Source organism: Acomys minous (assembly GCF_964271855.1).
Source record: "Acomys minous genome assembly, chromosome: 1".
In the NCBI taxonomy this organism is placed as follows: Eukaryota; Metazoa; Chordata; class Mammalia; order Rodentia; family Muridae; genus Acomys; species Acomys minous.
The window spans coordinates 108356712-108375557 of NC_140483.1; the positions used below are offsets into that span (position 1 = coordinate 108356712).

Sequence of the window (18846 nt, forward strand, 5' to 3'; positions counted from 1 at the left end):
CTCACTGCCGAACTTAACACAGACAAGCTTCTCTAGTGTTTCCTTTTGGAGGGAGTTTTTTTCTGGACATCTCTTTGCTGAAATGATCAACATTAGGCTTTATGTGGGAGTCTCGAGTGTTGGTGCTTACCTTCTCTTCTAAAGCTTCAGGGACTGTCACAACATCAGCCAGTCAGACAAACCACTGGCCTCACAAGGCGACTGTGAGGTCATAACTTGGGGATTTTTGTGATATCCTTTATTCTGTCACCTGCTTCTATATTAAAAGGCATAAAGGACACACACGTGAATATGTACACACACACACACACACACACACACACACACACACACACACACACACACACACACCAGCATTGCTAAATGCTTTATATTAGGAAAAGATTATACTGGCTGATGGATTTCTAAGTGAACTTTATGCTCTTTCCCATTGCAAAAGCACTAAACTAACAAATGCCAATAGCTGTCCATCTACTGGGCCCTAAGTCTTTTTAGTTTAAATATCAAAATCGATTCATATGGTCTTCTCTGATCATTCCAGCTAAATCTTTTATATTGCTCATCTGTGTAGTTTATGATACATCGGCTACCTACTGCCTTATACTACATACATATCATATGCAAAAGTAATATAAAATATGACTTATGTCTTAAGCAAACAACTAAAATACATGCTTTGGAAGTCCTTCCTTTGTAACTCTCTCTCCTCTATTGAATGGAATAATTGCTACACGAACAGTTAGGGTGAATGGCTTATTCTCTATCATGGCAATGTTTTCTCTGGTTGAGTCTTGTTTTTAAATGCTACAAGAAAAGACTGAGAGAAGAATATCCTAATTTAACACAGTGTTCAACAAGTCTTGGAAATGTGATCAAGACAGTATCTTACTCTTAAAGAATTTAATTTAATGGCAGAATTTCGTCTTACTGCTTTTTTCCTGTGTTGTGTGCCGATAAGAGAAAAAGAAATTCTTTCAACATGTTCAATGAAAACCAAATTCAAGGTATTGAAAAGATGACGTGGCTTACACAAAGTCAATTTGCTATTTAAGTCAACAAATGCTTGTTGACTATGTATTACAGGTAAGGTAACATGGTAGACATGTAACCATTTGAGAGAATTTCTGTGATAAAGTACACCCATGAGTCTTTTGAAGACTGTGCTTTTCTTTCTCTGTGTTGTTAAAATAACTGTGGGGAAGGGAAAAAAAAGTAGTCATCACTTCTGCCTAACTTTAATCTAAAAGCAAAGCCTAAATCTTCACGTCCTAAGCAAACTGCCGCAGGGCGATTTCTCATGTGCTGAGTGCTTTATATCAGAACTATAAACCATAAGCGAAAGAGAGAATCCATTTAGCTCCCCGAGTCTGTCCAACCACGTTGTCTCTTATTTACTGCCTTTTAATGAAATTTTTCATATACATCAAGAACAGTCTCTCAACAAAGGAAATGCAGTTCTTGGGGCCAAGTACTCCATAGCATAGACTGTGTGAGAGAATGGAATTACCTAACAGATTGGGTTTTTGTTTTGTTTTTTGTTTTTTTAATACTTAGGGTTGAGGATTTTTAAGTCAGTGGACATGCTAATATAGTCCCACCTGTGAAACACTGACTCACTAGCTTTTGTCATCTCTCTAAAGATAGAAAAGCTAAGTAAAAACGTTGTCATTGTGCAGGATGTGTTTGGTTAGCAGGGGAGAAAATCAGACTCAAACTGGCCTACATAATAGGGAAATTTATATGGCATGACACAGCATCTAGGAGAGGGAAAAAGTTGGTAGAGTCACCGAGACCACTGCAGATCCCGGTTTGCTCTGTCCCTGCATCCAGTGTCCCACAGTGCAGTGGCAGTGACAGAAAGTTGCCTCACCCCCAGTCTTCAGCCTTCACGGTTATAGATTGATAGTAGCAATTGGGGTGACATATTTTCCTGTTTGCGGTCAACAAGAAAATGAATCTCCCCCACTCTCACTAACCCTAACTTTCTGTCTGATTAGGTCAATATATAATACAAGCCCATTCTCAGATGAACCAGAGTCCCTGGGAACTATCCAAGATCTGTGCCTTGTCTGCTTTCTGTTGCTAGGACAGAATACTCGAAGGTGGGACGTTTATGAACAAAAGACATGTATTTAGCTCATAGTTCTGAAGGCTTAAGAATTCAAGGTCTGGAGCTAACATAGGCTCAGTGTCTGGCAAGGATGCGTTGCTGTTCCCTTCAGGGCAGAAAAGCAGAAGGGCAAGCATGCGTATGTGAAAAAGGGGACAGGACACCTACATTAGCTGACCCGTTGCCAAGAGAAACCCTCCATCCATTGCTGGGGCCTCCATCCCCATGTTGATTTACTGGGACACTCCATTTAGCTGCCCCCACCCCCACCCCTGCACTGCCACAATGAAGAGTTAATTCTCAACCTGACTACTCATTCCTGACACAGGGAGGAGGTGAGTGTCTGAGCAGAACCTTGAGGGGGGAGACTGAGTCTGGAAGGGCACCCCAAACTCCATTACAGTCATCTATTCCAATACCTTGTGAAAGGCAGGCAGAGAAATCCTTTAACTACATTGAGTTAGGTTGTATTTTTCTCAAATGATGAACAACCGAACATGTGGCTTAAATCAATAGCAAAAGAAAATCTCTACAGGATTTTCTCTGAAGTCATTATAAAGTACCCAATGTCCCCAGTCACTGTTGTTGGAAATGACAGGAGGAGTTGCTACCTTGTATGCTGAAGAGCTGTCTGAGAAAAAAAGCAAATAGTAAGCCTGAAGTGAAAAGACAAGGACGCTATCTTTCTATAGTGGTAATGATGCAGGTGTGGTGCCTGGGGATTCTGGGAAAGGTGGGGCCTTTCTCAGACTTACCTCATGGGGAGTGGGAATGCATAAGCAGAAATACTGACCCCTGGCACACTCCAGGCCTGGCAAATCATGTAATCTTAACGAAATAATCTTCACAAAATTGTTACGCAGTAAGACACTGGTGTTTGGCCTGCTTCAATGGCTAGAACTTGTTGGCTCTAAATGTTTAAGCATTCTGGCCAAGGGAATACAACAAGGAGCCAGAGCCCAGATTAGAATCAACCCTTGCTCTGTTTCTCCACTTTCACAAAGAAGAGATGGGAGAAGATGAGGCCCGTGACCTGCAGGTAGACATGAGGAACTGTAGTGACAGATAAGTGCCTTGATGCCGGTGCACCTGATAGGTCTGCAAAAGAATTGAGGTGCATCGGATGACAGACGTTTATTACAAGAAAACCCAACAGAGGCCTCTGTGCCTGGTGCTCTTGAGGTTAGAAATGAACTGTTGTTGTTAGTTCTCAAGTGAAAACTCCTGAAGACAGGATCTGACTAGAACAGTGTTCTTCCCTGTCCAGGAGAGTGAAGAAGTCTCCTGCCATCCCACCTTATCTTCCACCAGCAGCCATGAAAGTAGACCATGAGAGGTGGGTGCCTGGGGGAAGGAGTTAAAATATACTGAGCAGCATTTGGGAAGAGATAGCGACCATAAGTAGCACCCTTTTAAGAGAATGACATTCTTTCTTCTGTTCAACAAGTTAGAAAAATCAAAGAACACAGAGGACTGAGTGAAATACAGTTGGAAACACTCAAAGGAAAAGGATGCGGACAATTAAAAAAAAAACACCATCATGTCAAACATATAGCCCTTATTACATGCTAACAATTATTCTAAGTACTTCATGTTTATTTAATATAGTATGTAATTCCTGGGGTAAGTACCAGACACTACAGTCTTGCGATGGAAGCAGTGAGTTACAGAGGCTAAAAAGTTCTGGTCCAAGGTCTCCCAGCTAGTATGGCTACTTGACTTTATAGCATATGTTTTTACCATGCTGTCACTGATTTTATAGAAAAAATAATTTTATAGGATGAAGAAACTTCTAGGGGCCAAGTATTTAAGAAGAAAGCGAAATTAGACTCAAAAGGCAGCACTGATATCATATAGTTCTGGAAGTCTGGGCTGTGAAAATAAGATGCGGGGGGAGGGGAAGGGTAGCATGGCTAATGACGCTAGGAGCTATGTCTCCTGTGAAGAGCATGCAGTTTCTGGGCTATCTTGCTCACTCTCTGCTACGTCCTCAAATTGATTTGAAAAGTAGCTGTGTAGTAGAATGCTTGCCTAGCGTATACAAGATCCTGGGTTCAGACCCCAGAAACAACACATACACACAGACACACAGACATAAACACTCTCTCTCTCTCTCTCTCTCTCTCTCTCTCTCTCTCTCTCTCTCTCTTTCTCTCTCTCTCTCACACACACACACACACACACACACATATACACACACATACACAGGCATAACACATGCAAGCATGCTCACTCATACATCGCACATACACACACACACACACATACACACACATACACAAGCATAACACATGCAAGCATGCTCACTCATACATCGCACATACACACACACACACACATATACACACATACACAGGCACAACACATGCAAGCATGCTCACTCATACATCGCACATATACAACACACACACACACACACACACACACACACACACACACACACAGTATGCTGCCCTTCAAACAACTCTGTATAGACTCCCTGAGTTACTTAGAAATAAATATCTGGTTTACAAATACATACACATGATTGCTTGTTTCCCTAATAATCTCTCTAAACTTAACCCATGTTCAGTTGTTTGATTCTCTGATCTTAATCCAAAGCAATTTTAATAACATCATCACCTACCAGAAGAAAACAAATTCGTGGGTTATACTGTGAATCTATCCTGACTAGGGAGATTCTTCAGTGGGTATAAATTACTTGCTGCACAATCCCTGGGATTTGAGTTTGGATTTTCAAAGCCCATGTGTACTGGTTATGTACAATTGTATCAAGATAACAGAATCACCAGAGAGACAAGCCTCTGGGTATGTTCCAAGAATTATCCTGTTTAGATTAATTGAGAAAGATTGTTAGCTGAGGAAGAAAAGCTTGCCCTAAACCTGGTTGGCGCCATCCCCTAGGCATGGCTTATAGACTGTGATATACAGAAAGCCAGCAGAGTATGCACACTGATGCATAGGGCCAGATTCCTCACGCTCCTGCCACCAAGACTTCCCTGCCACAGTGGACTGTGTGCTCACATAATGACCCAAAACAACCCAAGAAGGAAAAGTAACTACATGAAGCTACAGTCAGTTCTCGGAGCCTCATCCCAATACAGGGAGATACAGGAGAATCCCCAGAAGTCCAACGGCCAGCTAGCCTGCTATGTACTTTCTAACTTCTGTAACTAACACACACACACACACACACACACACACACACACACACACACACACACACGAAAAGGAAAGCCCTTCTTAGGTAGTTATGCCCAGCTGTGTTTTTCTCTAAACTCAAGACCTAGAGCCTCCCTGTTTATGGTACCAAATTATGGTTCCTGCTTTAGAAAAATACCATCAAATTCAGAGAGAATTAGCTCTTTGTTTGGTGAAACAAATGGGAGCATTTGGGGCCATGTGGGTTTCCCAGCTAAAGACAGAGCTCTTGTCACATTCAGGTTACTGATTACCCCATCACATATCTTACTGGTTTACAAGGGAAAGGGCCACATTCTGTGTGGCTTCCTTTGCTCGCTGTTCTCTGATGAGCAAGTAGCAATAAACACATTTCTGAAGCAGTGCCTGAGAATTTAGAAAGGCTAGGATAAAGTAATTATTTTGTTATAAAAATGGCAATGCTGGCTTTGAGCTACCATTTTCAGAGTTAAATAACCCCAGAGGTTTGGGGCTTTCTATATCCTGTACTCTCACAAGAAGAACCAGTTGCCGGGGTGAATTATCCATCTTGGAAAAAAAATCTCTATGTAGCTGTAAAACAGCTCCAGATTGCTTCCTCTGCATGCTGGAGGAGCTGACAGGGCCCCAGATGGAGCTGTTTCTCAGCAAGCTGTCAGGCGATCCATCCATCAGAAAAGCCATAGCACCCAGCTGAGTTGCCTACTGCTGCCAAGATTTGTATTGGGTCAGGTGGGAGGGGCCAGGGTCTGATGAATCCAGAAACACAAAGGTCAGAGGTGTCTGAAGGCAGAGAGGAAAGCTATGTGCTCATGCTTAAGTCCCAAGGTGACATTTAGAATGGTTTTATACTGACCTGATGGTTTTTCCATCTGCTTTCTTTCATATGAGGTCCATGACATTGATTTTGAGAGGTTGTTTCATACGGTTTTGAGAAATACAAAGCACAAAGCAGCATTAGACTAAGGCTGCTCAAAACATGCTAAATTACTGTCAGCAAGCCAAGGGGGCTTTCCATTCATAGACCTGAGGAAGGTGTGATGAGATCACTGGAAATGGCAAAGCTACAGGATTGGAAGTGAACACACAGGCCTAAAAACCATCTCCCTGGGGATTGATGCCTTACCTCATCTTGGAAACTTCTATCCATTCTAAAAGGTAAAACAGTGATATACTATGTGAGTTTATATCTCCCAACCCTGATGAAATTCTGACAATGATTCAGACCAAGAAAGAGACTGCAAGCAATCAGAGCATACCAATAACTGGCTTAAATACTTAAGGGTCAAGGGAAAGCTGTACTGTTTTTGTTAAAAGCACAGGAAATGTCTTTAAAGGTTAAAAAAAAAAAAAAAGACAGAAGACTAACAGGCATTTCTTGTTACCTGCCACACTATTGGCAATATGTTAAATAAACTCCTTTTTTTTTTCCTGAAGAAGAAGAAAAAAAAAGGAAAAGGAAAAAGATGTCTCTACTCTTAAGTAGTAATCCCCCTCTTCTCTTGTAGGGATATGGTGATACGAGTCATTCCCAAAACTGAAGAGGAAGCATCTGCACTGAAGAGCATATATCGCCGGCTCAAGGTAACAGTGCATGCACTTGTCCTGTGGTCAAGCCTGCGCTGTGCTTGTTAAAGTGGCTTTGCCGACTGGGATGGAATAATTAGAACAATGAGCCAGGGGATGCAGGTAAAGAGACAGCATAGAGGAGCATTCAAAGGAGAGTGGAATTCAGACAAGGCAGAAATTATTCCCCACGCCATTTATTTGCAAGTTCTCTGACTATCCATCTGCTAGGCAAAAAAAAAAAAAAAAAAAAAAAAAAAAAAAAGAAGAAAAAAAAAAAGAAAAGAAAAGAAAATGCTTCTTGAATACTGTTGTGGTCCCAATGAGCATTTGGAAGATTCTAGATGTGGTAAATGGCCAATGTTTTCTTTGGGGTTGTAAATTTAACTGACAGTTTTCAGAACTCCACTTTTCCCCTTTGAGATCATCCTAAGAATGTGCCTACCTTCTTCTTTAGATTCAAACTTTGAAGTAGGAATAACATGTTGGGGAAGATGAACTAGGCAGTCAGTCATCACACGGCCGTATTTCACAGGTTTTCTCAGCAAAGGCTGACAACGGGTAGTACCCACTTGCTCTCTGATGGGTTCTGTGGATTTGGGGTGAGAGTCGCTGTCATTTTGTTAGTGCCTGCAGTTATCGGCTTCAACTAAAACCTTAAGATGAGAAGTATGGCTACTAGCTGTCCTCCATTCCACTGAAATAGGCCAGTCCACGAAAAATGTGGTATTTGAAGCTTCATTCTAAAAACGTGACAAAGCAGATTGCCCAAGGGCCTCGTTCATCTTGAACGTGGGACAGCAGTATTCTCTCTAGGTGAGGGAAGTACAGTCTCCCGTGATGAAGGTGTTAGCAGATGTGGGAGGAAGGGCGACCCAGTGGATGTTAGGAATTGCAGAGCCTTTGATCCTTCACTGCTAGGTGGGTTTCTCTTTGGCATCTTTCTTGTGGAAATGGGTCTTTGAACTCCAAGGTCATTGATCTCTTTTCTCTTGCCTCTTTTTTGACCCCAAACATGGTACTCATGTCCTCATAAAATCATGGTTGTTTTTTTTTTTTTTTACCCAATATATGAAAGACCTGCTGGACATTTCCTAGCAATCTTCCCCTCCAAGGCCCACATTAACTTTCTACAGTAGGCCAGGACTGCCTGCTTCACAGTGGTTTTCTCAACTCTAATAACCAGGCCCTTCCCAAATATCCCACTAGGGAGCTCAGCACTACAAAGCAGGAGGAAAATTCATGTCAGCCTTCCTTCCCTTCTCCACCCACATGTCATTTAAATACCATACAGGGAGAGCAAAGTCCCCTAAACTCCTGTTTTAAGGAAACAGCTATTCCGATTAAAAAACTGGAACAAAGGATTTTCTCCATTTTGTCATTCTATTTACACGATAGGCCCTAAAATGCTCTAAAATGAAGGCAGAGGATCTCGGTTCAATGGTCGCCTTACCAGTATGCATAGTGCCCTTGCTTCAGTCTCTAACAAGGAAAAAACAGTAGCAAAAATTAGGTCACACAGTGATGCATGTGGTAGTCACTGCCCTTTATCAACAGCGATACCATTGTTTCACAAATGGAAGCAAAATATATGGTGCATCCAAAAGGCCAATGGCACAGATGGCCCACGTGTGTGTACTGTACACTTCACATGAGTGGCTATTGTGGGGTGATGACTTTTCCTGAGGAAATGCAACACGTACATCTACTTACTCCAGACATCGGAAGTCCACAGCAGACCAAAGTACAGATATCACCAAAGTCCAACTTGGTGAAGCAGTAAATTTTACTGGGGTCACATATAGGAAGAGAAATGACTCACAAACAGCTGCATCACCAAAGCCCACCCTAGCACGAGGGATGGTTCCCCCCACCCACCCAAAAAAAAGCTGGAGACCTTGAGCACACCACACAGCCCACAGGGAACTCAGCACACTGGAGAGTGCCCCTTCCAAGTGACCCAGCTGGTCTAAACCTATCACAGGCAGCTTGGCTGGTTTCTGCTTCCTCAGAATCTTCCTTGCAGCTTGGCTTGCCTGAGAGTGACTCTCAGAAGTATTGATTGCTTACTCTTGAAGGGGGGGGGGGTCTTATGAATCTGGTCAATTTCTGGCACTTCCTATTTTGAGTAGTTTGCCTTCTGGCTTCAAGCCCTTTATCGCAGGATGGAGTATTTCTGTCTTAGAGGAAACTTGTATGCAACAGTTCAGAAAAAAATGTTCTCCAGAATTACTTTCGTTTAGGCTTTAAGCAAAGCAGTCAGCCTGGGACAAAATGTCTCAGCCATAGGAGGAGCTTAGAAGACAGTTGAAAGAAGGGTGGAAGAGCAGCAAAAAGGAATGGTGTCAAGAGCTCCGTGGTTTCCATGAGGCCTCATATGACTCATGGTGAAAGCCCGCTCACAGCAGCGATGTGCACTGTGAAAAGACAGAAAGCAGAATCAGCAGAGGAGACAGTGCCGACCCAGGGGACTCCAGGCACAGGCTCCCAAGGATCTTCTTAGTGGCATCGCGTCGAGCCTGCCTAATTCCCACAGCGATGGGCTGTGACAGCACATTTACAATGGTGGCTGCCAAGGAGGCCCACTAGAGACTTGTCCCCCCGTAGTTCTTATGGGGATCTGATGATGTCATGCGCTTCCTAACACATACCAAAACTCCAGATTCCCAGAAGAAAGCCATGAGTCACCCTGTTTGCACATACAGCATAGGCACACTGAGGTGTTCTTATCTGTGTCAATGCTCCCAGATGCCGGTGCTAGGAAAGCTATGCGAACAGGCCCTTCTAAAGACAGCATGTCAGGATGCTCTGTTCAGTACCTTCCACACACTTCTTCATTTCCTTTCTTGAGGGAGGTAGTTTCCTGACCTACCACTTGAGGAATTCAGTTGAGAAAACTTTCTGCCTAGAAACATCCTCCTACCTTGCTGTCATTTTAAATTTGAATTAGTTCACCAAGTGATCCTTTCACACTGAGAAGAGCAGAAATCCCAGCCAGTTACAGAAAGCAGACCGTAGGGAAGAAAGAATTGACTGGCCAATGAAACGGCAACCTCAGTCCTACAGATTGCAGGACCCTGAGGCCCAAATGAGAATGCACCTTAGCCCATTCTTGGATCCTCTGGTTTCAGCCCATTGAGACCCTGAAGAGAATCCAGCAAGCTGGGCCCGGACCACTGATCTGCAGGACTGTGAGATAATAAGTGGGCTTTGTTTTAAGCAGCTAAGCTGATGTTGATTTATTCCAGCAATGAAAAACAGACCTGTGGTACAGTATCCGCCTACATCCTGCCTGTTGGCTCTCATCCTCCTATGTGACGGCTCTAAGTTAATTTTCCTGATTTCACTGGCTATAGCCAAGCCTCTTAGGGAAAGTGAAAAGTGATTCACTGACATGCTTAGGCTGTAAATTCACAATGCCTTATCTGAAACATGATCAAATGCAAGACGTGCATGCTATATTGAGTGGAATCTGAAAGCGTACGGTCAACACATAGCTAATTAGACATAAGACTGCTGTTACAAAGCTGCTTGCTTTCCTAATTAAATTTTATAGTTTTGCTGAAGAATTGAAACAAGAAAGTTAAACAGAAAACCATGCCCCCAGAGAACTGGATTGAAAAAGCACCAGCCAATTAAAGTGTTAATTAAGACCATAACCGTTATGATGGACGAGAAACAGTTTGGAGGTGAGCAAAATTAGAATCCAAACACTATGTTCCGCCTGCAGTTCCTCGCCAGTTCTTTGTGCTGAAAAGGAAGTGAAATAACTTCATGTAAGGCCACAAAGCATCTACTATGTGATCCGCACGTCCTTGCTAAAGGGCGACAAATGATCATCTCTGTTTCCTCATCAGAGGGAGGACAGGACAGGAAATCATCCTGTCATCCCAAGACTCAGCCACATGGTTTCACATTGGAGCACAAGCTGGAAGGTCAGTCAGATGTCACTGGCAACCATACCAGGAGTCTTAAGTTTCCACCCTGGAAAGCTGCACTCTCCACCATGAGGAAGGCTGCATCCCAGGATGGGCTGCTGTTGTTATCTGGAGTGTAGGTCATCCTCACCCGCGTTTTATAGTTCTGTGCTCTGGTGAAGTGATATATGCTCCATCACTCATGGGTGCACTGAAAGTCATTCAGCTGGGCTGAAGGAGCTTTAGAACCCCTGTAATTGCTGGAAGTTTATAAATTCTGACATCCAACTAGACTTTTTTTTTTTTTTATCAACTGGAACACTTGTAAGGAAGAAAATGGATGGTAGAATTCAAACTATGGGGTCCCAACTTTATTAGAAACTGCTTGTCTGGTTATAGAATCAGTCTCTCTCTCTCTCTCTCTCTCTCTCTCTCTCTCTCTCTCTCTCTCTCTCTCTCCCTCCCTCCCTCCCTCTCTCCTTTATCTATCTCCTCTCTCTTTCATCCCTCCTTTTTCCCTCCCTCTCTCCACCTCTGCAGCGCCCCCACAGACAAATACCACAGTCTTTCTGCATATAGTTGTGTCTTCCCTCTAAAAGGCAAATCCTCTTGCCTTAGATTCTCAAGTACTGGGCCACGAGCATGTGCCACCACAGCCAGATGATTACAAAATCTATATTCATTGCTAGGGGAAAAAGGATTCCATCACTGTCCCCAGGATTCTTGGTTTTGGTGTGACCCCTCCTAGGTCACCTGCAGACAGTAATCTAGACATTTCTGTAAAAGAGCTTTGTAAGTATAGTTATATTCCCAAATCAGTTGGTCATAAAGTATGGCAAGTACTCGAGTAACCCTGACACAAACAAGTGAACCCTTCAAAAGTGAGTTATCTCCACCCAGTGTGGGAGAAGAAGTCAGAAAGGCCCACTTGTGCCTGGAGGAAATAAATTGCTGGCCATGGCCATGTAGAAAAAAAAAATTACCAGTCACTAATAGGTATGGAGAGTGATCCTTAGTCTACTAGAGGGAGCCCAGGACCTCATTTCCACAACCTCAAGGAAATATATTTACCGATACATTTTAGCAACTGTGAGAATTGAGCACTCCACATCTTAGAGGAGACCACGGTACAAGATGACACATTGATTTCGGCGCAGAGGCACCCTGAACAGAGTCCCTAGCCTCACCATGGCCAGACTTCTTCCCTACAGAAGAGGAACGCCAATAAAGCCAAGCTACTGAATCTGAGCCAACTCATAAGGATGCATGCAATGCAGTGGCCATCAACAGCCACAAACTGGTGGCCTGGCAGAAGATGCCTTTCAGTAGAAAGCAAGATAGCCGACTTTTCATTTTTCTGTCAACGGCTTTGTAAAGCACTCTTGATTCCCCTGGTGTCAGTTTTGATAGAGAGGGAAGCCCCTGATAATCTAGGCCAGACATCACATGTGGTTATGGATTCTGATCCAAGCACACCATCTTGACATGCCTCTCACCTGTTTCTCCCTCTTCGGGGCTGTTAACAATTAACAAACCAAACAGTATCAGCATAGTGGCAGAAAATACAGTACGTGAAGAAAGAAGAGTGCACAGGAATCATTCTTACAGGAGCTTTCCTCGGCATCATGTGATGGTGATTATGGTTACCCTAGAGACCACAAAGATGCAGCTAGACTGGAGGTATGACCTCAGGCTGGTACCACCACCAGGCTTGCTTCCCACCTGTCAGCCTTAGTACTTTGGACGTTCAAACAACCTCTTTTGAGATTACTTTTTTAAAAATGCTCTTGCTGGACAATAGAACCTGCCTTTGCCGAGGCGCTTGGCAGAAAAGGTCCTTCCAATGGGGTCTCACAGAAGATGTTCTTGGCAGGGCGTTGCAGCACAATCCTCCCTTCTCATGGCCTCCCATACAGTTAAGTGCTCTGAATGCTGAAGGCTAGAATAAAGGGACAACTGGGCCATGTGTCTCACTTTCTACATGGCTTATCCAAGGTGACTTACTGTGGAGTCATGGGGCTCTGAAAGAGAAAGAACAGGCTTGTAATATTCCCTAAGCCCAAGTGCAAGATTTCACTTCTGCCACAGTCCATCTACTTGCCAAAGGACAAGGTCAACCCAGATTTAGAGTAGAAAGCAGGCCATGGTGCTCAACAAAAGAATTAGAAGGTGTCGATACAGACAAGGAAAGAATTGTGGTCATCGTAACCGACTCATCCTCCATCGATCCCTACCCCATACGCATTTCAAGCTCCAAATCCCAGATGGAAGATGCCAGGGCTTTAAGTCTATCCTTACTACTATGACTACTACTTCCCCCTTTATGGCCCTGGTCCTCCTTAGAACAAAATATACCAGGCTCCCAGACACCATGCCTGTTGTTATCACACACACACACACACACACACACACACACACACACACACACACACACACACTTCTACTTGTTCCCGATTTCCAAGACTGTGAGGAAATAAAAACCTGAACAAATTACCTTGACTTAACACCTTCTAAGTGTCCCCCATGGTTGAAAGGAGTAATTTACAACCCTAGGCACACAGAGAAATCCATATAAAGATTTTGTTTTGTTTCAGGTACTAAGGATTGACCCAGAACTAGTGGATGGTAGACAAGTACTCTACTACATCCTAGCTTGTAAGCTCTGTTTTTTAACAATTAAACTTTATTATACAACCCAACTAGCTTACACAAGAGGGAAAAAAGGTTAAAGAGAAAAAAGAGTGAACCTTCTGGTATCCGCTCCATGGGACGGGTCCCTAGGAGTCTCTGACCTGCGTGTTGGTCTGGCCTGTTCGCTGATCCACATGTGCTCAAGCCCGGTCTGAATCTGCTGCTGCTCTCTTCTCTCTGCCTGCCTCGCTCACATGTGAAGGGCAGTCTCCCCTCCCATTGAGGGTCAATTAGAAAAACAATAGTCCAGGTGGAGTCCCCAGGTCTGCTTCCTGAATTCCAGGCCCAGGATGGCTCCACCCAGTCCATCTCAAGGTATCCATGGTGTGTCCAAGGGTAAAGCCCGCCAAGACTGCTTTCACCTGTGACAAAGCTTACAGTCTTTCCCACACTAGCTACATCCCTAACACTTATTTTTGTTTTGAGATCCAGTGTCACTAAATTTTTCAAGTTGACTTCTAACTCACAGTGTAGCCCTGGGTAATCTTCCTGCCTCAAATTCCCAAGAATCTGAGAGTACAGTCATGCACCATCATGCTTGGCTCTAGGAAACATTTTTATAAAATCCTAACATCTGGTCCAGTGCCAGAGATTTTGAATCTTTGCTCAAATGATGCTCTGCCATTAGTATTTGTTAAATACTCTAGGATACACCACACACACACGGGGGGGGGGGGGGGAGGGAGAGAGAGAACATAATCAAGGTAAAAGACTATAGCTCTTTGGTGAGACACATCAGCCCTTCAAGATGACACCTGCTGCCTCTCTAATATTTTTCAGTATCTGTCACTACTTAGTCTTACTGCGCTACTTGTGGTTTCTCATCCTGCTTTTTTCAAGCTGACCATACAGTGGGTACTGGTGATCTGTGAAGCTGTGGCTAAAGCACAAGGTTTCCCTTTAATTTTTTAACTGGTGCTGGATTCTGTGGGTAGCTGTATCCTAGCACCCAGTCATTTTGTGTTTTCCCCTGCAATCACTCCTAATAGACTGATCCAATCTTAGATATCTGTGAATGTATATGGTAGATGGGGAAGCATCTGCAGAAGGACAAGCTTCTAAAAAGAGTTTATTTATCTTGTCTCCAGAGACACAACCCAGGTGTGGCTTAGAAGACACATTTACTATTTCTCGGCCTGTCTTTAATACTGTACATATTTTTGTTGGTCATTATAGGGCATCATTTATATGTGGTCTTAAATTTTCACTGACAAATATAAATTGTGACCTTCTCGGCAATACCATTCTTTAGTGGACTGGAACACATGATCCATGACACACAACTAGATGAGGCTGTCTTGCTAATGAAAATTAAGCTTTCTGTAGCTGAGGTTTCTATCAAGTGTACAGGCTACTTTGGTGCCATTTCTCAGACCCATGAAGTTAGAGCAGACTTTGTATATCCATCAGCCATAGCCACAAAGACTTTACTTAAGTCCTGTACTTTTCTTATTATTATTATTATTATTATTATTATTATTATTATTATTATTATTATATTAACATATTCATATTACATCTCAATTGTTATCCCATCCCTTGTATTCTCCCATTTCTCCCTCCCTCTCACTTTCACCATATTCTCTCCCCTATGTCTGTGACTGAGGGGAACCTCCTCCCCCTGTATATGCTCATAGGGTATCAAATCTCTTCTTGGTAGCCTGCTATCCTTCCTCTGATGCCACCAGGCCTCCCCAGTAAGGGGATGTGGTCAAATATGGGGCAGCAGAGTCCGTGTGAAAGTCAGTCCTCACTCTCCACTCAACTGTGGAGAATGTCCTGCCCATTGGATAGATCTGGGTAGGGGTTCAATGTTTACTGTACATATTGAAGTCCTGCATTTCTTACTGGATAAATGGTAAAGTCATTTTCCATGCCTTGGCTGACTTTAGATACCAGTGTTGATTAGAGATCAGTAGGATGTGGGCCACAGTACCACTGTTGGAGAAGTGGACCACTACACTAATGGCTAATCATCAAAACACAAGCATTGTAAACAAATGCCAATGGCTAAAAGAATAAACATCTCTATACCTTTGACCACATGATGCTTTACATAGGGAAAATGAGGAAAGCAGTTAGCATTGTAACCGCCCACAGAAATACTCCTTGCATCTGCATCCAGACTCTTCCATGTACTTGTTGCAGGAGTTGCCTACTTTCTCTGGCCCTCCATATCTTCATTTCCCTTACCAGATTGAAAATCTCCTAAAATAAAGGACTGTGGTTCACTCTTCTTTAGTAGGATCAACCTCTGGTTCATCTTTATAACACCATCAACTGGCTATAATAGACAGACATTCAATGAGTATTTCTTGGATGAATGAATAAATGTAATTCAATCTCCCCTCTACTTGCCTGGAATTATAATACCAACAATCCAAAATTGAAGGCTTATCAAAAGCAGACACATCACATGACTGAACATATTATCACCATGATTTAAAAACATAAGAATAAGGTGCAAATAAGAATGAGTTCCAAATGGTAGAGCAATGGATTCAGTGGCATCATGTGACAGGCAAGGGTATGAGGTACTGAATAGTGTTCATTTCTTCAATTACCAAGAAAAGTTTATGGAGGAAGTAGGAGTTCTGCAAGGGCTGGTTAAGAAGTTTCCTGAGAAAGCCACCTGTGAGAGCTACCATCTGCCATCAGATTCTTAACTTTAAAATTCTTGCCTTTGGGCATTGAGTAACAGTGAATACAATGATGCTGATTATCAGATCATTTGAATTTGAAAATCAGAGCTCAGGTGTTTTGCCCAGAAGTCAATCTGTGGTTTTGTATTATCAAAATTTTCTTACCTGTTTAATTCTTTGACATACTTGATTAGCAAACCTTAGAACATGAAAATAGCTATTAGGGATACATATGTGGTGGTTTTGCGCACTAAGAAATTCAGAGTAGCTTTTACATATTCATCATCTACAACCTCAAAGATCTTGCTTCATTAAAGGAGTTTCTTGTTTTCTGCCATTTTTATTTTTTTAGTTGTATAAATATAGAAGTTCCCACAAATATTTCTAAGGTGTTTTCTTGATAATTACATTTATTTGGAGGTTATCTGGCCATCAATGTTTCTCCTATTCTCTCGCAGTTTGTCAGCATTTTGAATGCTGACTGTGATCTGAGAATCAGCATCATATTATTGTGAAAGATGAAAGGAGACAGTAGAGAGCATGTAGCATAGCTAATCAACAAAAAGATATTGAGCTAGTGCAGGGATCCTGAGGAGTTGAGATGCTACATAACAAATCTTAATTTGTTCTCCCCATTAGAGACACAATACTGTGTGCACAGGAGGATGATGCTTTTGTATAAGGAACTGAGCTAAGCGTTTTTTATGATAGTTACAACCTTTTGGTGATACATTGAACAAGTCTTGAGTCTTTGTAAAAGGAATAAGTAGAATAAATTAGGGGAAGATAAGATATGGTCTATAGCCATACTCCCTTATTCAATAGTATTGTTTCTTCTAGAAATGAAACTCGGTTACTGTATCAGAGTTTTACTTGGAATAGGTAGCCATCCTTTGGTCAACAAATTGTCTTGGGTACCAAAACTCACTAATCAGGACCTAGAAGCCATGTTCATGTGAGCCTGCTGTTGTTATATCAACTTGACACAAGCCTAGACATATCTGGGAGGAAGGACTCTTCAGGATCTCTCTGTGGAGACCAGGCTGGCCTCAGATTCATAGAGATCTACCTGCTTCTGGCTCCCAAGTCCTGGGATCAAAGGCAGAAGAAATCTTGAGTGGGAAAATGCCTCCATGAGATTGGCCTGTAGGCAAGTCTGTGTGGGTTTTCTTGATTGGTGATTGATATGGAAGCCCCACCCCTACCCCGGGAGGAAGGCATACTGTCCTTAGGAGGTGGTCATGAGTTGTGTAAGAATTAGGTTGACGAAGCCATGAGGAGTAAGCCAGAAAGTAGGGTTCCTAAATGGCTTCGGCTTGAGTTATTTCTATCAGGAACTTTGATGTTGAGGTGAATTTTTTCCACCCCAAATTGCTTTTGGTCATGGTGTTTTGCCATAACAAATAGAAATCTTGACTAAGATACGATGCTGTTACTTTGATAGAAAATTTCAATATAAAGTAATTGCGTGATTTGAATATGGTTTAGCCCCTCTTAACTTTATGTTGAAATATGTTTCCCCAGGGAAATAACACCAAAAGGTAGTGGGTCTTTTAATATATGATTCGGTCATTAAGTAAGGTTTCTGCAGTTCTCATAATTAGCTAGTTGGCTATAGGAGCAGACTACTACAAAGCTGTTGGTCTACTATATTCTGTTGGTCTTTCTGTTTCTCTATCATGTTGTGACACAGCATGAGGCCCTTGCTCATCTCCATCCCCACCTATCACACTTCTAGATAAGACACTCCAGTGCATGTTTTAAAATTTGGTTTTATTTTTGTTGTTGTTGTTGTGGTTATGAGAAGGATAAAAAGTGTTAATGATACACAGGAAGAAATACTTACAAACTATAAAGAGAGCACAGAACTTATTTGGAATGGCAAGATCTCTTGGGGTCACCCCCAATTTCCTTTAGGAACATTAGAGTCCTTATTAGTCAAGTGAATACTTGATTAAGGTGGACAAAATAAATTGCAAATATTGACATTCACAGGGCTTAAGTATCACCTAACATAACTTGTGTAAATACAACGTCTGCAGCAGAACCGTAAGTGGAATGAATCCTAATGGGGAATATAAAAATGTGATCCTTGAAAGTTAATTATCTGACCAGTAATATCTAACCCCTTTCTCTTCATCAAATCCTTTTTTTTAAAAAAAAAATCCACTTATTTATTTAAAGGATTAAAATGTTCATTCCATAGATACTACAAAAATAATACATCTTAATGATAATAGATATATACTTTTTTGGGGTTTTGTGTGTTTGTTTTTTGAGACAGGGTTTCTCTGTGTGGCTTGGCTGTCCTGGAATATACTTTTAAAATATTTTATATATACATTCATATTATTACACATATATAAAAATAAACTGAATACAGCAAGAAAAACCAGAAAACAATCAAGAAATATATTAATGTTATATTTTTAGTATTTTGGCTATTTGTATTTGGCAACTGTGAAGAATACATCTTTCCTATCTTGGTGAGTCTAAAACTCTGAATGTAAATCAGTATCTATCATATCTCATCTCTGTCAACTTAAAGCATCTATCTAGACCTAAAAACATCTTAACCCCTAAACAACTAAGCTTAATTGTAAAACTAAAGTAACTGGTCTTCAACTCCATCAGAGACTTATGAAGGAATAAAATTAATGACCTGAGTAAACAGGAAGTGCAGGTTAGCAGCTTTCACAGTGCAAAACTGGCAGAGATGTTTTACTGACCAAACAGTCAA

General features: G+C 42.0%; 1 protein-coding gene across 1 annotated transcript in view; it reads left to right on the top strand.

Annotated features, from left to right (window-relative positions):
* Window positions 1–18846, top strand: part of CPA6 (carboxypeptidase A6) — a 311521-nt gene that overhangs the window by 113491 nt on the left and 179184 nt on the right. Inside the window, exon 2 of the mRNA XM_084783077.1 lies at window positions 6799–6874. Coding sequence (XP_084639203.1) covers window positions 6799–6874 — 76 coding nt within the window. The remainder of the gene's footprint in view (window positions 1–6798; window positions 6875–18846) is intronic.